This window comes from Manacus candei, unplaced genomic scaffold, assembly GCF_025592945.1.
Source record: "Manacus candei isolate 608988 ecotype Guabito, Panama unplaced genomic scaffold, ASM2559294v1 h1tg000014l, whole genome shotgun sequence".
In the NCBI taxonomy this organism is placed as follows: Eukaryota; Metazoa; Chordata; class Aves; order Passeriformes; family Pipridae; genus Manacus; species Manacus candei.
In genome coordinates this window covers 51,228,452-51,254,184 of record NW_026138062.1, presented here as the reverse complement: position 1 = coordinate 51,254,184, position 25,733 = coordinate 51,228,452, and the positions used below count along the sequence as shown (strand labels likewise).

Sequence of the window (25,733 nt, the reverse complement as noted above, 5' to 3'; positions counted from 1 at the left end):
CCCTGCCAGTTCAACTTCAAGGAACTTCTGCACCTTTGCATGGAGAGAAGAAGGGCACAACTGCCAGGGGGTTATCTCCCCCTTTCCTGTGGGTCTATCCCTGCTATCATACAAAGACAGCCACAGAAATTTTGTACATGGGGTGACTTAAAGCAGTCATGGAGACCATGGGCAGTCCCATGGGACTGTAAGACATCTAAGACACCAACAGCCAGTAGTTCCCAACCCCTCAGTGCCTCTTTCTCACAGAAGAGCCAAAAAATCAACCGTCTCACCCTCAAACAGCATTCATGATGAATTGCAGAGGAATAAGGGACATCATCAGCTTTGTAGCAGGTTGCCAACTGGCAGCAGGGAGGGAAGGAAGAGGTCACAACAATAAAACACTAAGATGAGGGCAGGAAAATCTAGGGAATGGAGAAGGTAAAAGGATTAACATCATTCACCTGCATTTCTTGCAAGAATTGGGTTTTGCTCAACCAAAACATTCTTAAAAGCTTTGCAGGCAAAGAGAGCACTTAAGAGGCACCATGACCCCACAGAACCTCTCTGACAGCTTTAAGGCATGAACCAATTAAAGCAATCATGGAGCAAAGGTTAATCAGTAGCAAGTACATCTTAAGAAATAAGTAGTCTTTTAAAAAGCAACAGCTTTTGCCAATTCCCCCCTCTCCATTTTCTAAAGTGTCTTTCATTTCTCCAGCTCTGGAGACCTTCCAAACTAAGGTCAGTGATTAAGAGCAGCTGCCGAAAGGACCAGACTGGAATGGTGGCGGCAGCCGGGGCTGCGGCAGCAGAGAGGACCGGACCTGTAATTGTCACTGAGGCTCAGTGCTGTACAAATGTCTCGGGGATTGAAAACCATCCAGGGGCTTCCAGCCTAATTGGAGCAGATGGAAGCTGGAGAAACAAGGAATTGCTCACAGTTGCATTGGAGAACAGAGGAAATGAAGCAGGAGAGTAAGGCAAGGACTGACTCTAAAGCATTTCTGCACAAGCAATGAGACTCCAGCCTGAGTGTGTGGGCATAAAGTGATGCTTCGAGCTGCTCCCATCCCGTGCCCTGCTTGCAGATATGTGCTTCTTTCTTCTTACACCCAACATTGGAGCTGACGTCAAAACGGCCCCCATGTGCAGCAGCCACAACCTCATTCACACGTGTACACACACACCCACCCCACCCTGCCCTATTTCCCTGCCTGCTGCTATTATAGCGCACCACCATCACAGTTAACTTCTTACTCTGTCACCTTTCCATGCAACTGCTGACGAAATAAAAGAGCTGGTACACTGTGGTGGCCCCAAGAGGCTTCTTTTAGCACCAGACCTACAGAGGATGAGTCCCAGGACAGGGTTTCTCATCTCTCTCTCTCTCTTGCTACTGCATTGTGGATTCACATAGATTACAACTACCCAACCATCAGAAAGGACCTGGGCCAGGAGGATGGAGAGTCAAGCCTGACCCTGAGAGCAGGTTCTCATCATGTCCCATGTTCCCTGGGGACACCACAAAGACTGGCAAGGCAAACAGTGACAGGAGAATAGGACCAATATGAGACCAGGACATGAGTGTGTTCATAGAATCAACGAATCACAGAATGGACCTTCAAGTTCAATTGTCCCTGCCCATGGGTCCCTGCTATGGGCAGGGACATCTTCCTGTTCAATCCACTAAATTCCACTGCTTCTTCTTCTTCCCTCCTGTTTTCCTGGAGACGGCAAAAAGTGCAGTAAATCCCAATGTCCTGCTGGTGAGGAGAATTACAGGGAACATGACCCACAGACAGCCTCCTTTTACTGGGATTTTATAAAATGCCAGGCTCTCAGCCACCAAAAATCAGCCAGCTGTGGGTCCTCTTTTGAATGCTGCTGGAAAAGCAGTGTCCAGCAAGTGAAGACCAGGATGAGGACAAGGTGATGAAGAGATGAGCACCTGCAGGTAGGCTGCTCAGCTCCCTCACACAATGTGTCCATAGCTGGAGCAGAGGTTGCAATGTGGAGCCAAGACTGTGTACCATCAGGACTCATCCTGCCATGAAGGCATGGTCCAGAGTCCATCAAAATCATGTCTCCATGCTGCTCTACCCAAACCAGCTCCTTTCTTTCCTTTCAGTAAGACGTGGAATCCAAAGGATCTTCCCAACTTTTTATCCTACCTGCTCATCAAAAACATAGCCCAAGACCCCTTTTTGTTGCACATCACAGGGGTCTCTGGGGCAGTTCTACAAGCCAAAACATAGGAGATCATTCCAAGATGAGGTACAGACCTCTTCCTGCAAAATATCCCGAGACAAGGAATCAGGTTTGGACCGAAGCCAGGCTATTGCTGCACCTGTGCATGGTGTTGCAGTCTACAGGGAATAACCACCCCAGAGCTTCCTGCACCCTCCTGTCCCCCATGGAAAGCCACCAAGCTGGGGCTGTGCCACTGAGCAGGATCTGCTCCAGAGTGGAGCACATGTGTCTCAGCTGATGGGTGGTAACTCAGAAAGGTTTGCCAGAAGGAGGGCTTCTGGCTTTCCACACTGCAAGGAAACGAAGAGCACAATGTCAAACTGCCACAGGCTTCTAAAAAAACCCAAAAAAACAAACAAAACAAAACCTGAAACAACTTTCTCTTTCTCCTTTATTTTGGCTGATACTTCATCACACTAAGCAAAGCTGCACAGTAACAACTTTCACAGAGGTACCTTTTGAGATGCAGGCAGTCTCACAACAAACTACAACCACCAAATTTAAAAAAACTATATTTTCATTACAAGTGATATATAAAGCTCAAAAGACACCATTTGGTCACCTCCTTGGTCCAGTGTCATGGAATAAGGAAATCACAAGACTGGTCATGAGAACAAGCTTTGTGCTTGTACTCTCTGCAAGGATTTCAAATTGCCCTGAAAATCTTGCACACCTTTTAAACATTTCAATAGCAAAGTTAGAAAAGAAGCGACAGCTTTGGCTCCCTTCACATTCAGAACATTTTTTAATTAAAATCCAGCTAGTCTCATGGTACATTATGCCTTTTCTGTTGTTAAATGCAGCTTAAAAGCCTTGAGCAGCTGTAGGAAATTATTTCTGGTCTCTCTTGTCCTTCTACCTGGTGTCACCTCTTAGGATTTATCAGGGGATAAGTCCTGAGACGTGCTACATTGTGAGGTCAAGATTCCCAAAGAAAGTGTAGAAGTGAAGAGAAGGTCATGTGCACTAGTGGGTGGACCTCCAGCTAATCAAAGTTTGGACTTCGCAACTCAAAGTTGGTCCGGTGCCGGTCCCCAGGTTCACATCAGCTGAGTGCCTGATCCTGAATTAAAATTCACTCTTTCCTAGAAGTGAAAATTCCCCTGTTTCATTGCTAACTGTGGTTACACCTACAGATAATGTGGAAGCATTTGGACAACAACAGCATACAAAAGCCAGGGCCAAATCCTGCTTTCAGCTGCGAACCGAACTGCTCTCCAAACAGTTGCCCATCACAACTCTCAGTGTGATGTGCAGTGGCGGGGCAGATGGTGGACCATAGTGTTGCTTCCAGCCTTTCTAACCAGGTCCTGATTATTTACAGCTGTTCCCAGATGTTACTCTTTCACGGGTTATTTGTTATCGAGTCAACCTCCCCGTTCACACGCTAGGCGAGTTCAGAGGAAGAAAGAGAGAGGCTCCTTTCTCCCTTTTACTATGGAAACAGCCCTTTATCCCAAGAATTGCAAATGCTCAGCCGACATTTCCCTCCTCACTGCCCCGGCTACAGCGACCCCACCAGCCACCCACCGCTCACGGCTCATCCCAGCTCCCGTTTCTCCTCTTAACAGGTCACAGCCAACTTATCCAGCACGGACCCCAAGTGAAGCAGGACTGCCGAGCACCTTCTCCTCCGCAGCAAAACACCAGAAACCTCCCTGCTCACAAATCACCCCCTTCCCTCCCTTTTTGTTACCGTTTCTCCCTATTCTCCAGCTCCCTGGGCTTTGTTTCTCACTGCAACCCAGGCGAGAGCCGGATCAATCACCCGCTGCCACATCCCAACAAACACACTCAAAAGTCCAAAGATAACAAAGGAAAACTGATAGAAATCCCTCCACCTCGGTGATAACTTTCAAGGCAAGCAGGAAAGAGCAGGCAGAGATGAAGTTCAGCAGGCAGGAGCATCTTTGAGAGTTAGGAGAGGAGAAGTAGCTTACCTTGCCGTGACGCACATGGAGGGGTTATTTTTGTTTTCCGCTGCACTTGGATTGCTGTGTCCTTTGCTTGTGACACTCCGGGACTCGAATGGTGGCACCGCTGTGTGACACCCGGTATTAGGGAGGCTGCTGGAGCCGTCCCTCCCACGGTAGGAGGGGCCATGAGAGGCTTAATAAATGCAGTCCCCAAGGCTAGAAAAATTAAAATCTCATCATGGGACACAGGCAGCTCCTCGCTGCATTGCTCCAGGAGGCGCCAGGGACTTGAAGACGAACCTGGGATTGGCTGATTTATCCCTCACCCACCCAGAACAGGAGAGGCGGGTATTCACATCCCACCTTGGCAGAATTAGGTGTCCAGAGGATGGGATTTGAGGAAGTAGCCCAAAGGATATTTGGGAAAGATGTGTCATTGTTGAGCCTCAGAATTAAAGCTCCTGAACCTCCTTCATGAAAATATTTTCCACGGCTCTAAGCCCCGGGCAGGAATCCACTGCAGCAGATTTGTGGGCAACCCCGGTGCAAAACCTGCTTATTTTACTTATTTTTTTACATGGTTTTGGCCTTTAATATCTAAATCCTATTAGAGTTATAACTTCCTTTGAGGGGGGAGAGGGGATAGGTCAGTACAACAAAAGCAGGTTGTATTTTGTAACCTCCAATGCACCCTGGACTTTCAGAGAGGCAAAATCCCACCATAAAGTTTCTCAGGATAGGAAACTGTACAACCTCATGCAGCTCCTCCTGCTCCATAGAAGTTCTTCACTGCACGAAAGGCTAAAAAAACATTCCCTCCAGCTTCAGAGGACTCTCTGAAACACCACTGGTGCAGTTTTTTCATCCCTGTGGTTTCTCACATTGAGTTTTTTTCTTGTTAGATGAAAAGACAGACCAGGGGGTCCCTCTAAAGTAAAATCAGCAGACTGCTCTTGGAAACAGAGAGAGCAAGAACAGGCCATAAATAATGGCCCAGCAGTTTTTGAGAAAGAGAAACTTTTAATTAGAAGATGAGCTACAGAGATGATAGCCTGGTTTGCTCTGAAACCTAATGATGAGCAGAAGGCATATAAGAGTTCCTTTAAGACAGTCTTGCTAATCCTTACTTTGCACTAGGTCCTAAAATAACATCACTCCCCCTTTGGAACTGGGAGAATTGGAATAGGAATTGGAATTGGAATTAAATGCAGGAACCACAAGACATGGAGGTAAAAGCAGCTGTTTTTATTGCTGGTTTCCCAGCTAACACTTAGCTGGCTGGAGTAAAAATGCATAGGACTGTGTGTCAGCCTCGACAGCCTCTAAAAATATTAGTTGCTTTTTGGTCTGATTCCTGGAAATCTGATAAATAAGGCAGGAAAGGGTGAGATTAAGAAGGCTGGTGGCACTAATGAGATTTAGGAAGCAGCAGCTTTTCCAGGTACCCTGCAGTCTTAATCTCCTGAGTTTATCCACTGGATTTTTCTTCTTATGTATTTGTGGCCATGTTGAGCTCAGCTTCATCACGAGGCCACGCTAAGGTCCTGAAGGTCCATACTCAGGGAAGATACAGCATGGGGATGGCCTGGAAGATTTGAGGAGGAGTGGAGAGCCCAGAGGGCATGAGCACTTTGCTCTGCCTTTGAAGCCAGTAGTAGGGTCAACACTCCCAAAAAAAACTTTTGAAGGGGCTTCACCATCATCCCTACCCAGGCTGCTGTTCTTCCAGCTGCTGCATCCTCATGCTGTGGATGAACTCTAAGGGGTACGTGGGGATAAGAGGACAGGGTTGAGTAACATCATCAGCACAAAAAAGCTCCCTACAGTGGAGGGAAGAGCCCTGCAAAATTAAAAAGGTTATTAGAAGCACAACCATAGCCTTACTTCCTTACAAGCAAAGAAACTCCAAATATCCCTGTTCTCTGCCTTAAAATATTGCCGTGGTTTTGCTTTCTTCTGGGTTTAGAGATGCAAAGCCTTCAGCACCACAGTTTGCTCTGCAAACACCCAGCAAATCAGCTGGGAAGATGTTGCTCTGGGTTCAGTATCTTCAGTTCAGAGTTCCCTGGCTTATCTCAACTACAAAATCCTCACGCAGTGTCCCAGCCAATGTCCTAGACCTACCAGAAGCTGGGACTGAGGGCAAGCAAGGATCAGCTGGAGCCCTGCCACCAGAAAGCCCAGCCTTGGAGTTTATGAGCCCATAAAGGAAATGCCTGCAAGGGACTGGTGCTGTACGAACCCACTCCAAGGATATCAGCAGGGCAGGTCAGCCTTGAACCCGATGAGTTTTTCCTCTGTTTGTGTCAGGAGAAGATAAAACCAGGGGGAAAATAGCACAAACAGGGAGCAAGGATGGTCTCCTTGCCCAGCTGCCAGCCCCACCATGGAGTCTTTTGTTGCAAAATACATACATTCACATCCTCCTACTCTAAATCCTACCCAGTTCAGGACATTTACCCTCTCCCAACACACTGCCTTGGCAGCATAAAGAGTTTAGCATGTGTCCCCATCGTCCCCCCCCCCGCACTGCTCATGTGCACAAAGAACAGCTGCTGAGCCTTGAGAGCAGGTGACTCATGCAGGTAACAACATCCCCATGAGATTAATGACAGAAATGGCACTGTTTATGGCATTTCCAGGAATGATAAGGGAGGTGGAGGGAGAAGGAGGTGACCTGAACTGATCCAAGCTTCAGGCCTTATTCTCCTGGTGGACAGCAGACACAGGTCTGCTGGCACAGACCCCCACAGCCATGGGCAAGCAGCGTCTGCCATTTGCAGCAAGTGGTATCCCACCAAAAAGTAGAAATGTCAGTCACTGGAGGCACAGAGGATGGGCTGGGGGGGAAAGGGACCCTGGGCAGCTTCAAGCCCCATCCAAGAGAGCAGAGACGCCTCCAGATCCGCAACGAGCAGCATGACCAAGTATGAAGATGTTGACAATCAACTTCACACCGAGCCCCAGAGGATAAGGCTGCGGGGGAAGGGGGAGGTGTCTCTCTTGCCATCTCCCAGCCTGAACTCTTTGACATACAGCTCTGACGCATCAAAAAACAGGGAGACCATCAGCTCCTGCAAAGTGTTGATGTGGGGAGACTCAGGGTAAAGCAGAGACACCATGCAAATGGGGAGCAGCAGGTTTTGCAAAATGCTGGCAAACCTCCACAGAAAACAGGGCCTGACCCTGCTCCTGCATTCTGGGACATCTCCTTCACCATCACTTCTCCAGCTGCTTGAATTGATCAGAGTTATTTTTAAGCCCACTTGGCCCCAAGAAATGCTCCTGTCCCTTCCTGAAGGATGGCAGTGGCTGTGGATAATGTTGCAAAGCCCAACAAGTTGTGCCAAAGACATGGTAGTTTCTTTGGAGTATGCAGTCCACCAGATGCAAAGCTTACCCCTATTTTCAGAATATAAATTCAAAAAATGACCTCGTGTAGGCAGAATTGCCAGGCAAGTCCTCCCGAGTCTTGGGGTTCGGTGAGGGTCTCTGAGTGTTGTTCCTGAGTGAGCAACATCGCTTGGGTGGACAGCAAAGGAGGGCCAGATGGATTTATCACACAGCCTAACTGTGGGGAACCAGCCCCACGGCACAAATACAAGCCGTGTTGAGTGGATGGAAGCAGCTTTCACATCGTTCTCAAAGCAACCGGCAGGGGCAAACTCTGCCTCTCACAGCTGTTGCTGCAGCAACTCCGCGCCGCCACGGCTGCTGGCACCACAGCCAGGCTGATACAGCCGTGTGTAAAGGGGGAAAGGGGCAATTCTCACCCTTCTTCCATATTTTATGGCTGTCCTTTATGAAATGACATCATTTTGTTCTTTCCTGGCAGAAATTGGGGAATCGCAACGCACCGAGGAGGATGCAATTTGAGTTACCCTGAGGGGCCAAGGGAGACCCAGAGGGGTAAATCAGATGCAAGGACCAGTGAGGAAGAAGAGGGTGTGATAAAACATCCCTTGGCCAAATGTTTCTGTGTCCAAGAAACATAATGTGGCAAACATTGCTGGAGGACTGTGACAGATCTCAGGAGTGAAACACGTCAGTTTTGTTTCATGAGCACACAGGCAGCTGCTCTGTGCTTCCCTCTCCTGCCTCATCCCCCTCTTTTGTGGGTGAATCTCGAGGCCCATGTTAGCCACTTCCCTGATGGTTCTCTTCACCAGAGTGGTGAGAACACCTGCTGCTCCTCAGTGGGGATATTGCAGCAAAGTCCCCCACTGTCCCAGGGTTATAAACCACCCTTCAGGGAACTGAGCAGCCTGTGAGCCCCTGAGCCCCAATGAGTTTTGTGGGGACACAGAGCCAGTGTCCCATTTAGGACAATCAACAATGTTTCCCACCACTCAGGCTCTTAAAACTCTCCTGTGTTCCATGTCTCCCAGCCTGGGCCATTCTGCTTGTATTGTGGCTTTGTCACCATGGAGCCTCTTGAGTGACACTTGTCATCACCAGGATGAGCCCAGAGACCTCAGGGGGTGCTTCTTACCCTTCACATGGGTGGGTAGCACAGGCAAGCAGAGCCAGGCTTGTCAGTGGGTGCAACTATCAATGAGACCTCCCTTCCCCAGCACACCAGTGCCAGTGGTGACATTGCCAAAGCTCTTGCACACGCCTGGGAGCACCCAGCCCACCCTGCCCGGTACAAGGTGACACCTGAGCTGGATGGTGCCTGCTGTGGGGACGCCACCATCTCTCTCTGCCCCAGTGTTACCACTGATCTCTTGCCGGTCCTTCCTGGGCTGGCACCTACCTAATGGACTCTTCATGGTGGCAAAAGAAATAGGACAACATATGTGTTGATCCCTGGACGGGGCTATTCCCAAAGCCTGAAGTGCTTCAGAGTGACTACAAAACACAAAGACTTCGAGGGTGGGGTTAAAGCCTAATGTGGTTAGGAAGTGCGAAGAATAGAAGAAAGTAGTGGGCTCACCATTCATGCAGCCATGAGGTTGGGGAATGAGAGGGAGTGGGGCTGGGGGGAGCAGTTTGCCTCCCTGTTCACTGCCCTCTTGTGCCAGACAAGATTCCCTCCCCTCTCCCCTTCATGCATATCGCTCTCCACTGGTGAGAAAAGAGAGGGCTGTTACCTGCCCACTGCCCTCCAGGGCATGATCCAGGCACTACTGAGCCTTGGACATCATTACAGCTGCACATGTGGCCAGAAGGACCCTGACCTTGACTACCAGAAGATCTGTTAGCCCCAGATTTGTGCAGGTTAGTGGTTTTAGGGCACAAGGTGTGGGGTGAGGGACAAGTCCTGTTCACTTCACCCCAATTGCATTCAGAGGGGACAAGCCTCTGCTCAGCAGCACCTCACAGCCTCTCTCAACGTTGCCAGCCATCGCGGTGCAGTGGTGATGTGCCCCTTCTCCCTTACCAGGCTTAACTGGTATGTCAGCGCAGCCCTGGCCCACCAGAAAGTTCCACCAGACCTGAGGAAGCATGAGGGTGTTGGCAGACACCCTCCCTGTCGATGTACACAGAGGACCCAGCATTAGGGACCTGTGCTGGGATGGGAGCAGAGGGCCTGTCCTTGATGGTTCACACGTAACTCATGGCCTTGGCAGAGGAACACATTTGCCTTACAAGGCTGCTGAAACCTGTAAGTGTAGATAATAGCACCAAAATGCAAGAGGAGCAAAGCTGGAGTTGGGGTGATCACAGGGGAACAGGCATACCGGCACACCAGATTCCATGTCAGGACAATCTCCTTATTCATGCTGATGTGCCCCGGCTGCCTCCAGCGTTCATCCTCCAAAAGAAACATAAGTTACTTTTTGTGTTGCTCATGGAAAATGAGATACATAAAAAGAAAGGAATCTTCAGTGCCGGGAGGGGGCAGCACAGCCCTGGGAATGGGGAAGGTTCAGGCAAGCCCAGGCAAGCTCCCTGCTCACCGTGTTCAAGCTACAGACAGATCCTCATCAAAATGAGCTTCGGAACCAAAACTTAAATGTCTTCCGGGTGCTGCTGAAAATGAGGGATCCAGGCAAAGCATCCTCTGTGTGAGGAGCTGCAGTTTTCCCTGCAGCATGTAATAAAGAGCACCTCTTCTCTGTCGTACCTACAAGTGTATTGCTTCTTCTACTGCTAATTCCCCCCCCACACTTCATTCCCAAATAAACTAATATCCTGCAGTTACAGACAGAATAACTGCTCCCACTAGGATTTAGCTGCCAGTTTGCTGTGTCTGGCTCAGACCCGAAGCTGTGTGTTCCCCAAAGCTTTTTCCTGTCTTTCCTCTCCTGCTCCCCTGTCTGTAGATCAGCTGGTCTAACACAGGGCCTCATCACCTCGTGTACATCTTCAGACTTAGTTATCTGACTCCAAAATTAAAAACTATTCATCTATCCAATAAGCCTTCACTAATTATTTATTTTTAAATTTGGTTATGAATTCACCTACAAGAAAAGTTGTCTTAGCTCTGAAGAGCCCTCAGACAAGTTATACTTCACTAAAATCAATGCCAACCATTTGTTAAAACCTTGACATCATTCATTCTCCATCTCCCACCCCCCCATCAACTGCTGGGCAGCTCAGCCAAGTTCATCTCAAGGGAAGAAGCCTCCAGGACAGAAAATTCTCCCCAGAAATCATGGAAAATGGTAGCTATTTAGAAACAGACTGTGCCCCCTCCATGGGGCAGGAGGTAGAGCCACCAGACACCAATGCAGTAGTATTTTTTAGGGGCACTTTGGGGGGTACATTACTAGGAGCAAAGTTTGCCTTGTACTCTGCTTTGTGAAGCTTTGGAGGAAGAGGGGTTATTCAGCCTGGAGAAGAGAAGACTCCATGGAGACCTTAGAGCACCTTCTAGTACCTAAAGGAGCTACAAGAGAGCTGGAGAGGGAAATTGGACAAGGGCATGGAGTGACAGGACAAGGGGGCATGGCTTCAATTTGACAGAGAGCAGGTTTAGACTGGATATTAGGCAGAATGCACGGGCATAAGTTGCCCAGAGAAGCTGTGGATGCCCCATCCCTGCAAGTGTTCAAGGCAGGTTGGATGAGGCTTTGAGCAACCTAGTCTAGTGGAAGGTATCCTTGCCCATGGTAGGGAGTTGGAACTAGATGATGTCTAGGACCAACTAGATTGGTCCTTCCAATCCAAACCATTCCATGTTTCTATGAAGGGGAGGTGGTGACAGCCCAGTTAGATTTCCTTCATCTAATGGGACAAGGACATCCAATGTGGGACGCTACTACATGGCAAAGAATCACCCAAAATCCCAGTTTGGCTTCAATATTCATCTTGCTCAAGAAATGGGGCCCCTCATCTTTGCAAAAACCAGCCAGATGGTTCTCTCTGTTGGCTTTCCTGAAAAAAGAGCTGTTGGAAAGCAGTTTTCAGCTCCAGAATCTGTTCTGGGCAGAGGGGATTTTAATGAAGTAACATGAATTATCTTATTCTAGTTGGTTGAGTTCCCTGTTCAAGGTGTTCCCTTTTCTCCCAGTGCCTTCTCTAAAACCTGGCTCAGCACCCAGCTTGGCAGGGCTTCTTGCTGCTCCTCAGCCCCACATTCCTTAGATGACCTCAGAAAGCCCTCTCAGCATTGGGTTGGGTCTCCTGGGCTTCAAAGTAAAATATCCAGATCAGATGTTTTACAAGCAGATGAAGTGCAGAAGGGGGGGTGTGGTGGTGCAGATGACCTCCCCAAATCATGATGTTCCTGCTCCCTGTGACAACGAGGTACTTATGCAAACTAGTCCGTAGGATGATAAACTCCTGCTCTTGTCATTAATCTCATCCCACCAACCCTGAAAGAAAGTGATGCTGTGGTTATAGGTACCTATTCCAGACTCTCCCCTGATTTCCTCCTCCATACTGGGAGCCCCAGACCAAGCTGTACCTCAGAAAAACAAGCATCCAAGATTCTTCCTCTTCAAGCTGTGGTCTAGATCCTGCTCCCAGTCTGCTTTCCAGAGCATTAACTGTGTCCAAACAAGTTAAAATAATTGGTGAAAATCACACTTGCTGCAACAGCTTTCAGTGTAGTCACTTTGCTCTATCAAGTAAGATCTGATTAATCTAAAATAGGTCAGAGAAACACAACCCCTCCTTCAAGCATCCCCACTCATTTCTAATATCACTGCAAGGGGCATTGAAACAGCAAGTCAAGGAGAACCGAGTAATTAATTAAGGTTTTATTTAAGGTTTCAATTTTATTTTTAAAGTGGCTGAGCTGACCTGGCACATTAAACAAACCCAGCAGTACAGGAGAGTTACGCCAAGACAGCATGAAGAGAAATACATTATCCAGCAGATTTTAAAACTGCAACAGCCCCTTATTTCCAGATGGGACACGACACAAAGACATCTACCAACAGCAGAAAGCTGCAGTCAGAGCAAAAAGCCTTCTTTACAAACACAAGACCAAAGCTGGGCAGCTGCTGACATGATCCCAAAGCAGTGCTGATCTCAAAAAGACACTGCGCCGATGCTGCAAGGCAGAAGGGAACAAGCTGATTGTCATCCACAGAAGCCTGAATTAAATTCATTTCTGCCACTTCACATACCCATGAAATCTGGCCTCTCTCTTCAGTTCCTTGGCACATCAAGGCCATCTCTTCCATTCTACCTCCCACTTTTCCTTTTCAGCTGAATTTTGTCAGGCTGTGACTCAGAGCCATGTTGCTGCTCCTGTCTCCACTTCCAGTATCTTTTCCTTTCCTAGGCTCCTTTCTGCTCTCCTCCTTCAGAGACACTGCTGACTTGAGATGCAGCAGGCTGCTGTGGCACTCCTTGAATTTCCTCAGCAATTGTGTAACTGAAGTTTTAAACCTTGCTTCATCCTACCCCTTGGGTCAACTCTATCTGCTTCCCACTGCTCCCTGCAGGTTCCATTTTGGCAGCAAGTTTCTGTCCAGCTCTCATCTGTATTGCAGTTCTGTTATTGTGGACCATTCCCTGTCAAAGCTGGCAGCTGCTTCCCCAAGATCCCATCTTTGCCACTGTGAGTTGTCATTAGCAACAAACTATGAGATCCTAGAGCATTCATTATGCATACACTTCATCCAGTTGGGCTTTCAACCCCAAAATACATCTACAGGCTCTCTCAGTTGAAATAAGAAGTCATTAAAAAGTTTCTTTTTTTGGTGGGAAGATGAATGGAGAATGGCTTCACTTTTAACAATTTTAACATTGAAGATGTTGCCATTCACCATACAAATGGACTATGCAAGCTCTGTATTAGGAATGGGGATTAAACAAATATTATTCTTGGAAACTGGTCAGGACCAATTTTGCTGTCAGCCAAGGAGTGCAGGTTCTAAGGAAGCAAGTACCTACTAGAGACCATTGCAATCCATTCTTGCACAGTACCCTGCTGCAAATGTGCCCTACTTACACCAACCCGCCGCATTTTGAGAGACAGATGGATTAGGATACTAACAGAGATCTCAGCTAAGAAGAGACAGGCTTTTACGCACCTCACATTCCTAACCAGGCCACATTCTCAGGACTTTTTCAAAACCAACCCCTAAAAAGAGGCATCAAGTTGGCAACAAAACACTGCAGCAGCTGCTTTGCAAAACAGTGGCTTTTGTGGCGATGGTGTTCACCCCCCAAGCTTCTTCTCGAGCCCTAACCAGATACTTTAAGTCAAGTAAGTGTCTCCATGGAAACCTCCTTTCTCAAGGAGCCTCCTTGCTGGAGAAATCCCTGCACCCCTTTTGTTTAGAAGGGGAAGGCAGTGTGGTAGGAGCATAATGCCTGTCTAGTGAAGAACCTGTAACGACTCATCAGTCAGATTTATGTCCTTTGAAAACACATCCATTCAATGAAGACATTTTAGGGATGGCTAAAGGTGTGCTATTGCTGCTGCAACTAGCTAGTTCTGCTGTCCTCTCCATCCCTGCCCCACCTCTTCACTCTCAGCCCCACTGAATCATACAATATCCTGAGTTGAAAGGGACCCACAAGGATCATTGAGTCCAGCTCCTGGCCCTGCACAGGACATCTCCAAGAATCACACCATGTGCCTGAGAGCGTTGTCCAAATAATCTGCCTTCTTCCCACATGGTCTCCATACCCTCCTCACACACAAACTCTTGGCCCCAAGCGAACTCCAAATCAGCTGTTTGTTTAAAAAAAAACACCCTAAAGCTGAAGTAATAAAAATCAATGCCCATTTTTGAAATACAGGAAGTCTTATTGAAGCTACCAATTGATACTTAAATAAGACAATCACTGTATTTAGGAAAAGAGGATGAGTTTTAGCCTTTCCCTTCACCAAGCCCTTTGTAAACTGTAGAATGTGAAATCATTTCTGGTGTAGGATTGCTTGAGATCCCTCAAAAAGGAAACCAGTTTTCCAAAAGGACACTCAGATAACTGAATATTTAATGTTCTAATAGAGGAGAGAGACTTCAATATTAGCAGGCAAATAAATAATTAAGGGCTGTGATTAAAAATGGTTTCAACTCAGGTGAATCAGTTAATAAAGAAAGGGGGTAAAAAAAAATCCAGCAAAGGCACCAAAGAAGTTGTGCAGCTGGAGTTGCTTTCAAATAACAGCAGAGACAAGATATTTTCAGAAAAATAAGCCCCAGAGGTTAACTTCTAAGTCAGAGAGTTGCTATTTAAGAGCCCTCTGTAGAAAGGAACATGCCATAGGGGACTCTGAAAGCTAACACAGGTGCTGGTGCCAAGCGACTCACAGGGAAAGGGAAAGGGAAAGGGAAGGAAAGGATGCATTTCAGAACAAATAGAAAAAATAATCCCATTCTCCTAAGATTAAGGTAGCTAGAAAATTTTTTTAAGATTTTCTGAGAACAAAACATGATGTGTCTGGTAACTGGAAACTAGGTCCAGGCACACTGTAGCAATCGCCTCCTCTTCCCACCTACCCACCCATCATGACTGGGAAAAAACTGCCTGGGACAAGATGACACACATGCATGGCCATCACACTCTTGCAGCTTCCCAGTGGAGAAAGAAAGGCTTTAAGCAACCCCTTTCTCAAGCAGCTAACAGAAACGAGGCAGGACCGATTCAACGTGGAAGTCAACAAGACAGAAGCACATCACCAGTGTAAGAAGCATTCGCGTGGATCCCTTTCCATTGTGCAATAGAGAATCCAGAGGATTATTAAAACACACACAAATAACCTCCTCTACCTTTAGGGAAATTTAGCAGAAATCTCACTGCAGAAATATAAGCTCCAGTGCATGCTTGCAGGTGGGGCACATGGGCATTAAGTTCTCAACTCAATGGGATGCAGAGGATGGAGTAGAGAAGGGAATTAAAGAGAAATCAGAGAAATTAAACACATTGTGGATCAAATTTAACCAAATGCTATCAGAAAAAAAGTCATTTGCCAAATTTGTAGGACCAGTCCTACGCGATTTTATAGCAAGAGATATCTAGCCACTTATTCTTTTCTTCCCACATATGCCATCTTGAGTCTTCCAGAGGAAATATAATAATAAGGTAATAATAAGGGAATAATAATTCCCTTATCAAAGGGAATTATTTAAGGGTAATAGCATTCCTTCTGCAATCTCCACCTAAGCTCCAATCAGTCAAGCTCTTCCATACATCATATCCCTCTCCAGGTTGGCAGTTCTAGTGTTTTGTCAGAAGAATGCATCCTTGGATACAAGCTTTGTGAGAGGAAACTTACTATTACAGGGAGACAAAATACATATACACAAAAGGGAGAGAGGCTGCAGATTGGGGCAAGACTTCACGCTTCAGCCTCATGTCAAACAGTAACCACTTTGCAGCACAAAGCAGAAGGCCCCGCAGAAGCAAAAGAGCTCACAGACTACCTACACCGAGTAAAGATGATGTAAGAGCTGTCATGTACAGTGGAGCCAATAGGAAAAATATATTTAATTAAACCCCAGGTGCAGGGAGGAAAGGGCTGAGCCAGCAGCAGGTCTCAGCAAGAAGAAGGAATGAATTTTTGTGCAACACAAGTGCTTTGGAAAGAGATGAGACGTTACTCCAGAATAGTTTAAACTCACCCCATGCGTGACCAAAGCAGCACATAGAAAGCAGGTTCCCCAGTTATAATACACATTTTTTTAATCCCTTTTTTCTATGTGTAAAGTTACTCCCTCGGGAGCCACTTGCTATTCCAAAAGACTACAGAAGATGGGGTAAGAAACAAGGTTCTATTACTTCATCCAAAACATTCAAGCGCCCGTTGACCGTACAAGCAACAGCCCCTCCAACAGACTTGCCTGGTGACAAGGAATTCTCCAGTTCTCTCCCAGCCCCAAGTTAAGAAACACAGCAGTCGTTTTATTAAAATTCAGTACATAGTCGAACATAAGCCCAGTGTTTACAACCAATCCCTCTTCTAGTAGTTCCAGGTTTCCTGGTATTTTTACAAACTATTAGCAACCAAAGGTATCAGTAGCATAAAGAAACCATCGTTTTAAAAAAATTCATGTCCCCACATCTCCAAGAAGAAAGCAGCTTCTATGATGAGTTTGTTTCCCATTGGACTTGCTCTAAGAAACAAGAGTTTTCAACATATTTTGCAGGCCAATCTTATCTTTAGAACAGTAATTGCTCGGTTCACTTTAGCATACAGGGCAAGGGTCTCTAAAAAACCTCACAGCACAATAAAATAACCTCAAAAGAGCTCTCTGTCAATTTTTTTTACTGTGATTTACCTTCTAAAACAGAAATTTCTGAGATGTGTAATTAGCTGAGTTGACACTAAAGAGGAAGTGGGGGGGGAGCCCAATTCACACAAATTGGCAAAGAGATCATCCATGAATTAAGTTCTCCAATGGCTGCAGAAAGTACACAGAGGCTTTGTCCATGCTCTCTTGAAACATCCAGCAGTGCTGCAAGAGAGATACACCTTCACATCCCTGTTCCCCTCTCAGTTGTTACAGCTGTTCACATTGCTGCTGCCTGCTTCCTTCCCTCCTCAAGTCATCCAAAGCACAGAGCAGCCTTGGTGGTGTAATAGCAGCTTGGCAGAAGCAGGAAAAGTGCAGCCAGCAAAAGATTTAATTTATTAAGATAAACATGGTCTAAGGCTCCACATTATTTTTAAAAATAAACACAATAAGAAATATGAAAACAAACTGGCTTCACTATGTGTAGGTCATGTTCAGACATTCTCAGAAAGATCTTCTCAACCATACAAAATATTCTTCCCCTCCCATCCCCATCACGAGGATGGAAAGACAGTTCACTACGTAAGATCAGCCATGTCCCTCTTGTGTGCCCTTTCACATTCAGTGAACAATACCTCTGCCACCCTTCAGGGCAGTCAAAGTTTTAAGAACACCCCTGTGAAGAAGGAGCAGAAGGGGAGAGGGGCAGGTAATTCAGTCTCTGAAATGAGCATCTAAAAGTCTTGACACGATGACTGTGTTGACTTCACCACTTTAATGGTTGTTCTTGGCTGCCTCTTTAGCTGCAATAATCAGAGGAGTGAGACTAGATAGAGGCTTTGCAATTTTCAGGAACTGATGCTAGGAAGAAACAAAAAGAAAAGGGGTTAAATTTTTAAGAACATGCCCCAGAAGCCTTGCAGCTGTTCTAAACCTAGACCCATATGAAGTCTAAGAACCTACTTCAGTCTCTGAATAGGTGAAACCAGAAGCTCTGTTACCACCACAAAATTTCAGGGCTTGCCTGAAGCGATGAAGAGATTTGCACCCAACACATGCTAAATTATCCAATGTTTGTACATGTTCAAGATCAAGCAAAACTCAGCATCACCTAAGGCAATGTGCTTCAGAGATGGAAAAAATAAAACAGTAAAAAAACAGAGGTTGCAAGGTATTTAAAAACAGGCAGAAGTGTTGCAGTCAAAATGTTCTCCTGCTCCAAGGAACAGGACATAACCGATCTCTCACATTTTAGGACTGGAAAGTCAATGAGAAAAAGTGATCTTTCAACTATTGCCATTCTGCCAGTCAGTAAAGTTACTTGCACCAGGAGTTCAGACTAAGACACCAGGTTTTCAGTGAAATATCTGATTATAAGGCGGTGAGGCACTGGAACAGGTTGCTCAGAGAAGCTGTGGCTGTCCCAATTCTGGAATTGTTCAAGGTCAGGTTGGATGGGGCTTTGTGCAATCGAATCTAGTGGAAGGTATCTATGCACACGGTAGGAACAGTGGAACTAGAGGATCTTTAAAAGTCCCTTCCAACCCAAATCATTCTATGATTTAGGTATCTCACAAGCTGTGTTCCATCACCTCTGTAAGGAGTAGTATTGGGCAAAATGTGGTAACACCAAACTGCTCCAGTTAAAGCAAGCCATGCACATTCCAAAGAGCTTTGTGATCTCTCCACCAGAAAGGAGACAGCCAGAACATCTGATAGCTAGAAGCCTTCCTGCTGTCCAAATCAAAATCATGACAAGACCATGACAACACATCCAGATGTCATGGCCAGCTGTGTGAGGAAACCATGGGAATTAAGGGCTCAGCATTTGGCAGGCCTGGGGCATAGCTATTATTTCAGGTTGGACACAGAACATGCTGTACAGCTGCTGCTAGTAGCCAGTACAGCATAAAAAGGGAGCAGTCTGTTAATATTTTATTATAGATGTACATTTGGGGTTGTTGGTTTTGGTTGGCTGTTTTTTCCCTGGTAGGTTACCTTAGCTGTGCTTCTGCCTTCAGCTGATGCAGTATTTAAGACCTCAAACAAGATCTCACCCTAAGCCTGGCCTCACTCAGGGTAACGTGATTGTATTGGTTCAGTCTTGCTGCCCATCACCTACCTGTAGCAGCTCTTTTGCAGAACCTCTCTTCTCCACGTCCATTTCAAGACAGCGATTTAAGAAGTCTCGGAATATGGGTGACAGCTTTTCTGGATTCTGCAGTTCTGGAGTCCCATTAGTAGCGATGAGATACAGGGCCTAATGCAAAAACAAGCACCAAAGAAACAGGAGGTTAGATTCCATCTCTGTATTATACCCATTTCACTTCTCCCTCTCCCCAGTTCAATGGGGAGGAAAAAAACTGCACCTTATCAGGGTGACTAATCAATGCCTAAGTTTCAGCAAATGGAATAGCTGCCAGCCCTATTTTTTTGTGGGTGGGATCCAATCCTTTATTGTTTTACCCTCTTAATCTGGGTTTAGATCCTGCAGCCCTCTCAAGGGATTACAAGGACAAAAACAACATTCCAGACCCTGTTTACATAGGGAAGTTAACTGGCATGACTCTACCAGTGCTTCTGTAATAACTATATCCTCATGGGAAGGTAACCTTGACTAAATAGAAGATTTTTTTTCTGTCAGTACTTTGCCTCAGTGCACCAAGCCTAAAAAGTCAACCTGATAAAGATGGAGTTGGCTCCTCACAAAAGATGTCCAGCAGACCCTTCAGCAGCTTTTAACATCCTGCGAAACAAGCAGTTTTGCTACTACTTGGGGATGAAGTATTCACACACACCCTCCTCTGAGAACCAAGGAACTCAGAATTCATCCATTGCAGGATTTCATGTGAGAAACTTCCTGGATGAATTTTCAAAGGAAACAGAAATCTGCCAGAGACTTGTTAATATGCAGGCCTTTTGAGCACATCACTCAACACATCCCATGGGAGCAGTCTGATAGCCTGGGAATTGGTATAAGTTGAGTTAAATGAGGCAAAGTACTGTTACTTTAACTCAAAACCATTTCATTCCTTACACTCTTCTTTGCTGCTGCTCTTCTCTCCCAAAAATCACTTCCAGATGGAGAAAAAAGTAGGACAGAATTTTTCAAGATTCCTCCAACCTGTGTAGCTGAGGGAGAAGCCACAAACCTGGCTTATACTAAGAGCAGTGATGCCCCTATACACTGACAGCATCCCTCCTTTTGTTAAAAATTAAACAAGGGAAAGACATCAGGACGCTTAAGCCCTGTCTAAAGGCTTAACAATCTTTCAGTAAGAAAAAGCTCTGTTTATAGAATAGAATCATAGAAATATAAAATGGTTTGGTTTGGAAGGGACCTTAAAGATCATCGAGTTCCAACCACCCTTCCACTAGCCCAGGCTGCTTAAAGCCCCATCCAGCCTGACCTAACTCAAGGAGAATTCTTTCACACTCACAGGGTACAAGGTTTCAAGACATCACTGCTTTGGCACCATCCAGTACTCTTTCTGCCTCTGTCAGCATCTCCAGAAAGTGGGAAATTATAAGTGTGCATGATCTAATTCATCAGAGCTGACCAAAGAGTCTGTGCAGGAAGCACACACACCTCTGCTATCCAGAGCAAACTATGGCTTTAACTATCTCAGTCTTCTCACCATGACATCTAAGCAGACCACAGAATCATAGAACAGTTTGAATTAGATGGGCCTGCAGGTGTTGAAATCACACCGGAGGAGTCACATGAGCAGCAGGCTTAGCAAAGACCTGATGACAAAAGGTACTTGCTTACTCTCAGGGGGTTCTCATTGAGGTAGGGGGGCTCTCCTTCAATCATCTCGATGGCCATTATCCCCAGCGACCAGATATCCACTTTGGGCCCATACGCCTTCCGCGTCACCACTTCAGGTGCCATCCAGTACGGGGTCCCCACCATGGTGCTGCGCTTGCTCTGCTCAGGAGTGATTTGAGCACAGAAGCCAAAGTCAGCTGGAAAATTAAAATGGGGTGGAGGGGGAAGAAACAGACACAAATCAACAAACTTCTCCAAAAACAACCCTTAGAGATATCAGAGCTGCAGTACACTTTACCTTGCTGTGCTGTCTGGGGTGTTGCTGCTGTGAAAGGAGGGGTGGGTTTGTGGCTAACACAGAGCACGGTGTTTAGAGCTAAGTTTCTAAACCTGACTCTCTGAGGCCATGAGCATCATAGAGCTGCTGACTCGACTGTGTGAAAGATAGGGATCGGTAAATACCCATGTACAGATATTGAGACACTCAACTGTGTTGCAGCATCCTGCAGCTGTAATACACAGTGTCATATATGGTCTAAAGACCATCCCTGGGTATGTGAAAATAGAATTTAATGCACGGTCTGATCCAGATACACTTCCCAACCCACACACTGTATTCTTTGATGGTATTTTCAGCCCAAGAGATATTAGTTCCCCAGTAGATATATCATCCTTCAAACAGCATTTGCTTTACAGAGCAATGAGCGTTTAGAATAAATTTAAAGTATCTAAATTTATATTGATTATTTTCTTTGAATAGAGACAAAGAGGGAGAGCCTTCACACAAAGATTGCTGGGTCCTGTATCTTATTTGTATTTGACTTACCAAAAGAAAAAACTCATTCTGTTCTTGTGAGCCCAGCAGAATCAACACAGCAAGATGCACTGCCCAACGTGACCTCCTACAGCATCACAGGTCTAATTTTAGGCAGAATGATGAAAATTAAACTGATTCCTAGCTGAGTTTTCATCAAGGGTAAATACCAGGAAAGGACATATGGTTCATAAACAGGGCAAATTTCCAGCACAGCCAGTAAGCAGCTCAGATCCAGAAGGTTACTGCATCATATCCACAGGGACTTCTTTAACTTTAAACTCCAGTCTGGTACCTGCATACTATGCTCAAAGAAGTTATTCCATAAGAACAGAGCACTTTGGCCCCCCATCAGCTATTCATCGCTAACACTCCATAGACCTGACTGTATCAAAGTGCAGCTTTAGTCTAAAAGCAATTATGTGCAAAAAAACCCCCACCTTTTTACTCAGCATATCTGCACTGTGTGAATTTTGAGTCATATCTGCTGCCACTGCCTACAAAAATAGATTTATTTATGCCTGCTGGGTGCCAGCCAACAGAACAGAGAGGAAGAGAAAAGGAGCACAATTCTCTTAAAGCTATAGGTGAAGATGATAACTGACTAGTTTCCAGACTTCTCTGTGCATGGGCAGAGACAAGCACAACAGCTACCTCAGTAGCCAGGGGGCAGAACAGCCTCAAGGTCTTCATTGATGGTGATACCACATGGAGGAAACAACATTTAAAGTCCAGTCTGGGTTGACATTGTAAAATTAAATTATTTCAAGTTACATGGTTTTCAATTCTCCTCCACTTCCCCTGAGCCCCAAGTACCTGTAGTATTTTCCAGACTGAAGAGACTGTCCACAAATAAAGACTTCTGGCACTACACCTTCCAATCCAGCTTTCTAGACTGGAGTAGCATAAAAATACTGTTATTTTAGTTAACATAAACAGATGGCCCAAAACTAAATGAAATTCAAGCCTCACTTCAAGTCTGGTATCAGTTCACAAAGACTCATGCTTGCCAATCTACATTAAAACCAATGCCACAAAAATATCTCCAGGAGCATTTCTACAGCCTGTTCATCACCACTCAAACACCTATCTCCCTAAAATGCCTGGCCCAGACCAGATAACTGGCCCAGACTGATAACTCAAGTCATCATCAGTAATGTTCCCTGCATACTTAGTTTGACAGAGCCATCCATTCCCAGCAGGATGTTGTCACTCTTGATGTCCCTGTGAATAACTTGGTTTGAATGTAGGAATTCCAGAGCTTGGAGACACTGAAAAAAAAATATTTGAGATATTTTTACTGTGCATGAAATTATTCACCAGTCACAATTAGACAACTAAAGGACTCAAACAACATGCATTTTCAGTAGTAAGGGCGTCGTGTCTTAGGACCTTTCATATATTCAGTATGTGCAGGACTATAGAGATACCCCACTGGGATCAGCACGTCCTAGGAAGACAAGTTACTCCCTAAAGACCTGAAGAACAGACGTATTCAGGAGGATTCCAACCCCATTTCCCACTCTAGTCCTCCCTCTAGGGTGAAACATAAGGCTTGCATTAGAATCCTAAGCTGCAACCTTGCAGGTGAAATCCATCCTCTGAAAGAACAACTGTTGCCTTACAGAAGTTGGAGACACCTATTCCCATGGAGTTAGTGACAGATCATACAAAGCCTGTGTCCCATTCCCAACCACAGCTCCCTCCGAGTGCAAGTCTTGCTTTACCTCCCGGCACACAGCTGCGATTTGTCCCTCGTCCATGCAGGTCTCTGTCACAACATCTGTTAGGGAGCCTCCTGCCAAATACTCCATGACCACCCAGAGCTCTTCTCCTACAAGGTAACTGAAGAACCAAAACTAGATTTTAAAAATCAGCACGTATGAGCATGTCACCATTTACCTGGCCAGAATGCACATGGTTTCAAAGCTGTCCTCCAAGTGCAGAGAAACCAGGAGTCACATTTAACAGTATTGGGGGAACCAGGTGTTTGTGGTACTTTCTGTACGTGGGAGGATCCAATCACAATCTGAATGACCAGAGTAAAGGGTGAGTGCAGAAGTTGAGGAGAGATGTAATGGGAGAGCTGGCTACAAGCTTCCTGTCCATAAAAGCAAGGCTGAATTTTTCTGCCATAGAAAGGACACAGACTAAGATGGAGACCTGACCTTACAACTCCTGCTGCTGCTGGGAGAGAAAGATAAGAGCTCGTAGTCAAGGATGGGGTCCAAACATGCAGCCCGGACATTTGGCACACAGCATGGTTTTTGAGGGCTCTTGCATTGGAAGAGGTGGCTGGGGGCTGCTTCACTACTTGTGGCATCCTGCTGTCCTAAGCAACTTCCTTCTTTGCCTAGGCACAGAGACAATCCTGGGTGACACAAAGGATGGCTGCCCACAAACAACCATGAAAGAACACTTCTTTTTTAAGCATTATGCATTTGAAAATCACGTCAATCTTTTTAGTGCTACCAAACTAGTTTGTGATTTTGTCTAAAAATTTCAGAAGAAAAGGAGAACTGGATGAAACATCAATTCTGAAGACAAAAAGCCCAAACCCAAACCACTAACCATTTCTGCCTTTTTGGGTTCATCTGGAAGAACATCAACACAAACTTCCATGACAGATACATCAGGATGACACATTCCTGAAGGAAGGAATCATCAGTTTGAAAACAGACCTTCTCAGTCTATCCTCTCATTTTTCAAGTGAGTGGACAGATGAGTCAAGTGAGAGGGCAGAGAATCTAATTAAAAGCTTTAGCTGGCATTAGAGTTCATCAAGGATACATTTGCTTTGCCCTAAAAAACCTGATCTTACTGAAGAGTGAATTTGCTAGGAGCCAAATGTAAAAACCTGGATAGGTTCTAGGGAACAATTAGGTGGAAAGCAACACTGAAGGAGAAATAAGTTAAGCCCAACTTGGCAAGGAAAGTAAAAGACAGAGGTGAGTGAGACAGCACCGGAGTGAGCAAGCGGTGGGCTTGACCACCAAAGGACACACTGACAACACCTAAGCTGATGAAAAAATCCTCCAAAAAATAATTGTGGTCTGAGCTACCCCTGGATGACAGCACTGTTACAGTTACAGAGAGCTTTGAATATCAGAGACAAAGAGAGTATCTTGGTTTGGTGATGCTGAAGACTATGTAGGGAGGTACAGTCTGGAGTTTCTTTCAGGATACAATGCCCAAGGGCAAAGGGCTATGCTCCCAGAGCAGACAGGTCTCCAACTCCACTATGGAACAGAAGCTAATGCACTGGAATTTTTTTCCCTGGCATTACAGACCCCAGAAAAAGCAGCACCACCTGCACAGCAGCCCATCTGAGTGAGAGAGGAGCAGCAGAACTACTTTCCGAAGCACTCCTGCTATCTCTGTGGGTCATTTACCTTCTGTTGGGCTCTGAAAGCTGCTCCATCCACACCCTTCCTTCCTGCCCCTATGCTATTGCTATTTCTTCCTAACTTCTGCCAAACCAGGCTCTCTCCAGATTATATCAGCACTCTCTCAACAAATCGGCCACTCCAGACATCTCAACACTTCCCTTCATTGCCAACAGCACCCTCTGCAGCCCTAATCTACTTGATTGTAAGGATGGGGGCAAAATGGGCTCCATCACTCCTGCGTGACAATCTCAGGTTCCACACGCTGGGAGCAAGCTGGTACCTACCTCTCTGCAGCCAAAAGGGATGGAGCAAGCCAAGAACCACACTGTGAACCAAAGCTGTGCCATGAGCAGCCACGGGCATGTGCCAACACCCTGGCAACTCAATAATTTGATGGATTTGACATAACACGCAGAGAGGTAGAATTAATGGTGGTTCCCTGCCAGCTGCCACCAAAAAAATGTCATTTCAGGGGACTCGGTGGTACCGTCTCATGGATCTTTCCACTCCCTTGCCAGTTTTAGTCATTGAGCTGCCCACTGTAGTCATGACTCAAACCCACTCTCTCAGTAGTTCTGGAGACACCACCAGGAAGTCTGTACACCTACATGCTGCTCAGCATGTGACATCAGGCATAGCACGGTGTCACACCTTGTCACTCACAGTCACCTTCCAAAACAAGGCTGGCAGTAAAAAAAACCTGGTGAAAGTCTTTGAGGAAGAAGGAGACTATCTACACTTTCTCTTCAGCCATCTGAAAGAGCAGGTAATATCTGATCCTGAAAGGTATTCCTCAGCTTCCACTTAGATACCCTAGGAGTACCAAGCCCTTCATATCACAAGTATGCACCAGTCAGTCTTAGTCCCTTTTTACTGATAAAATTTATGAAATATGGTTTTGCCCAGAAGAACAAGTTCATTAATTTCAAATCTTTGCACCAGTAACATGCCTCCAACATGCAAACATCACGGTAGCCTGGAAAGAAAACAATGTTTTCTTGTAGCATGACTGTCTTACGT

General features: G+C 45.9%; 2 protein-coding genes across 9 annotated transcripts in view; both read right to left on the bottom strand.

The window, feature by feature from the left end:
* Nucleotides 1-4,521, bottom strand: part of GDPD4 (glycerophosphodiester phosphodiesterase domain containing 4) — a 38,857-nt gene extending 34,336 nt beyond the window's left edge. The window contains exon 1 of the mRNA XM_051779914.1: nt 4,176-4,521. The gene's annotated coding sequence lies outside the window, so the exon portion shown is untranslated. The remainder of the gene's footprint in view (nt 1-4,175) is intronic.
* A 7,765-nt stretch (nt 4,522-12,286) lies between these two features.
* The window catches only part of PAK1 (p21 (RAC1) activated kinase 1), a 79,935-nt gene continuing 66,488 nt past the window's right edge, over nt 12,287-25,733 (bottom strand). For all 8 annotated transcript variants that reach the window (XM_051779920.1, XM_051779924.1, XM_051779919.1 and 5 more), the window contains 5 exons: nt 23,052-23,169; nt 22,496-22,595; nt 20,511-20,707; nt 18,861-18,998; nt 12,287-17,599 (listed from right to left, as the gene is read on the bottom strand). In XM_051779920.1, the coding sequence (XP_051635880.1) occupies nt 17,513-17,599; nt 18,861-18,998; nt 20,511-20,707; nt 22,496-22,595; nt 23,052-23,169 (640 nt within the window). In that variant the 3' untranslated portion in view covers nt 12,287-17,512. The remainder of the gene's footprint in view (nt 17,600-18,860; nt 18,999-20,510; nt 20,708-22,495; nt 22,596-23,051; nt 23,170-25,733) is intronic.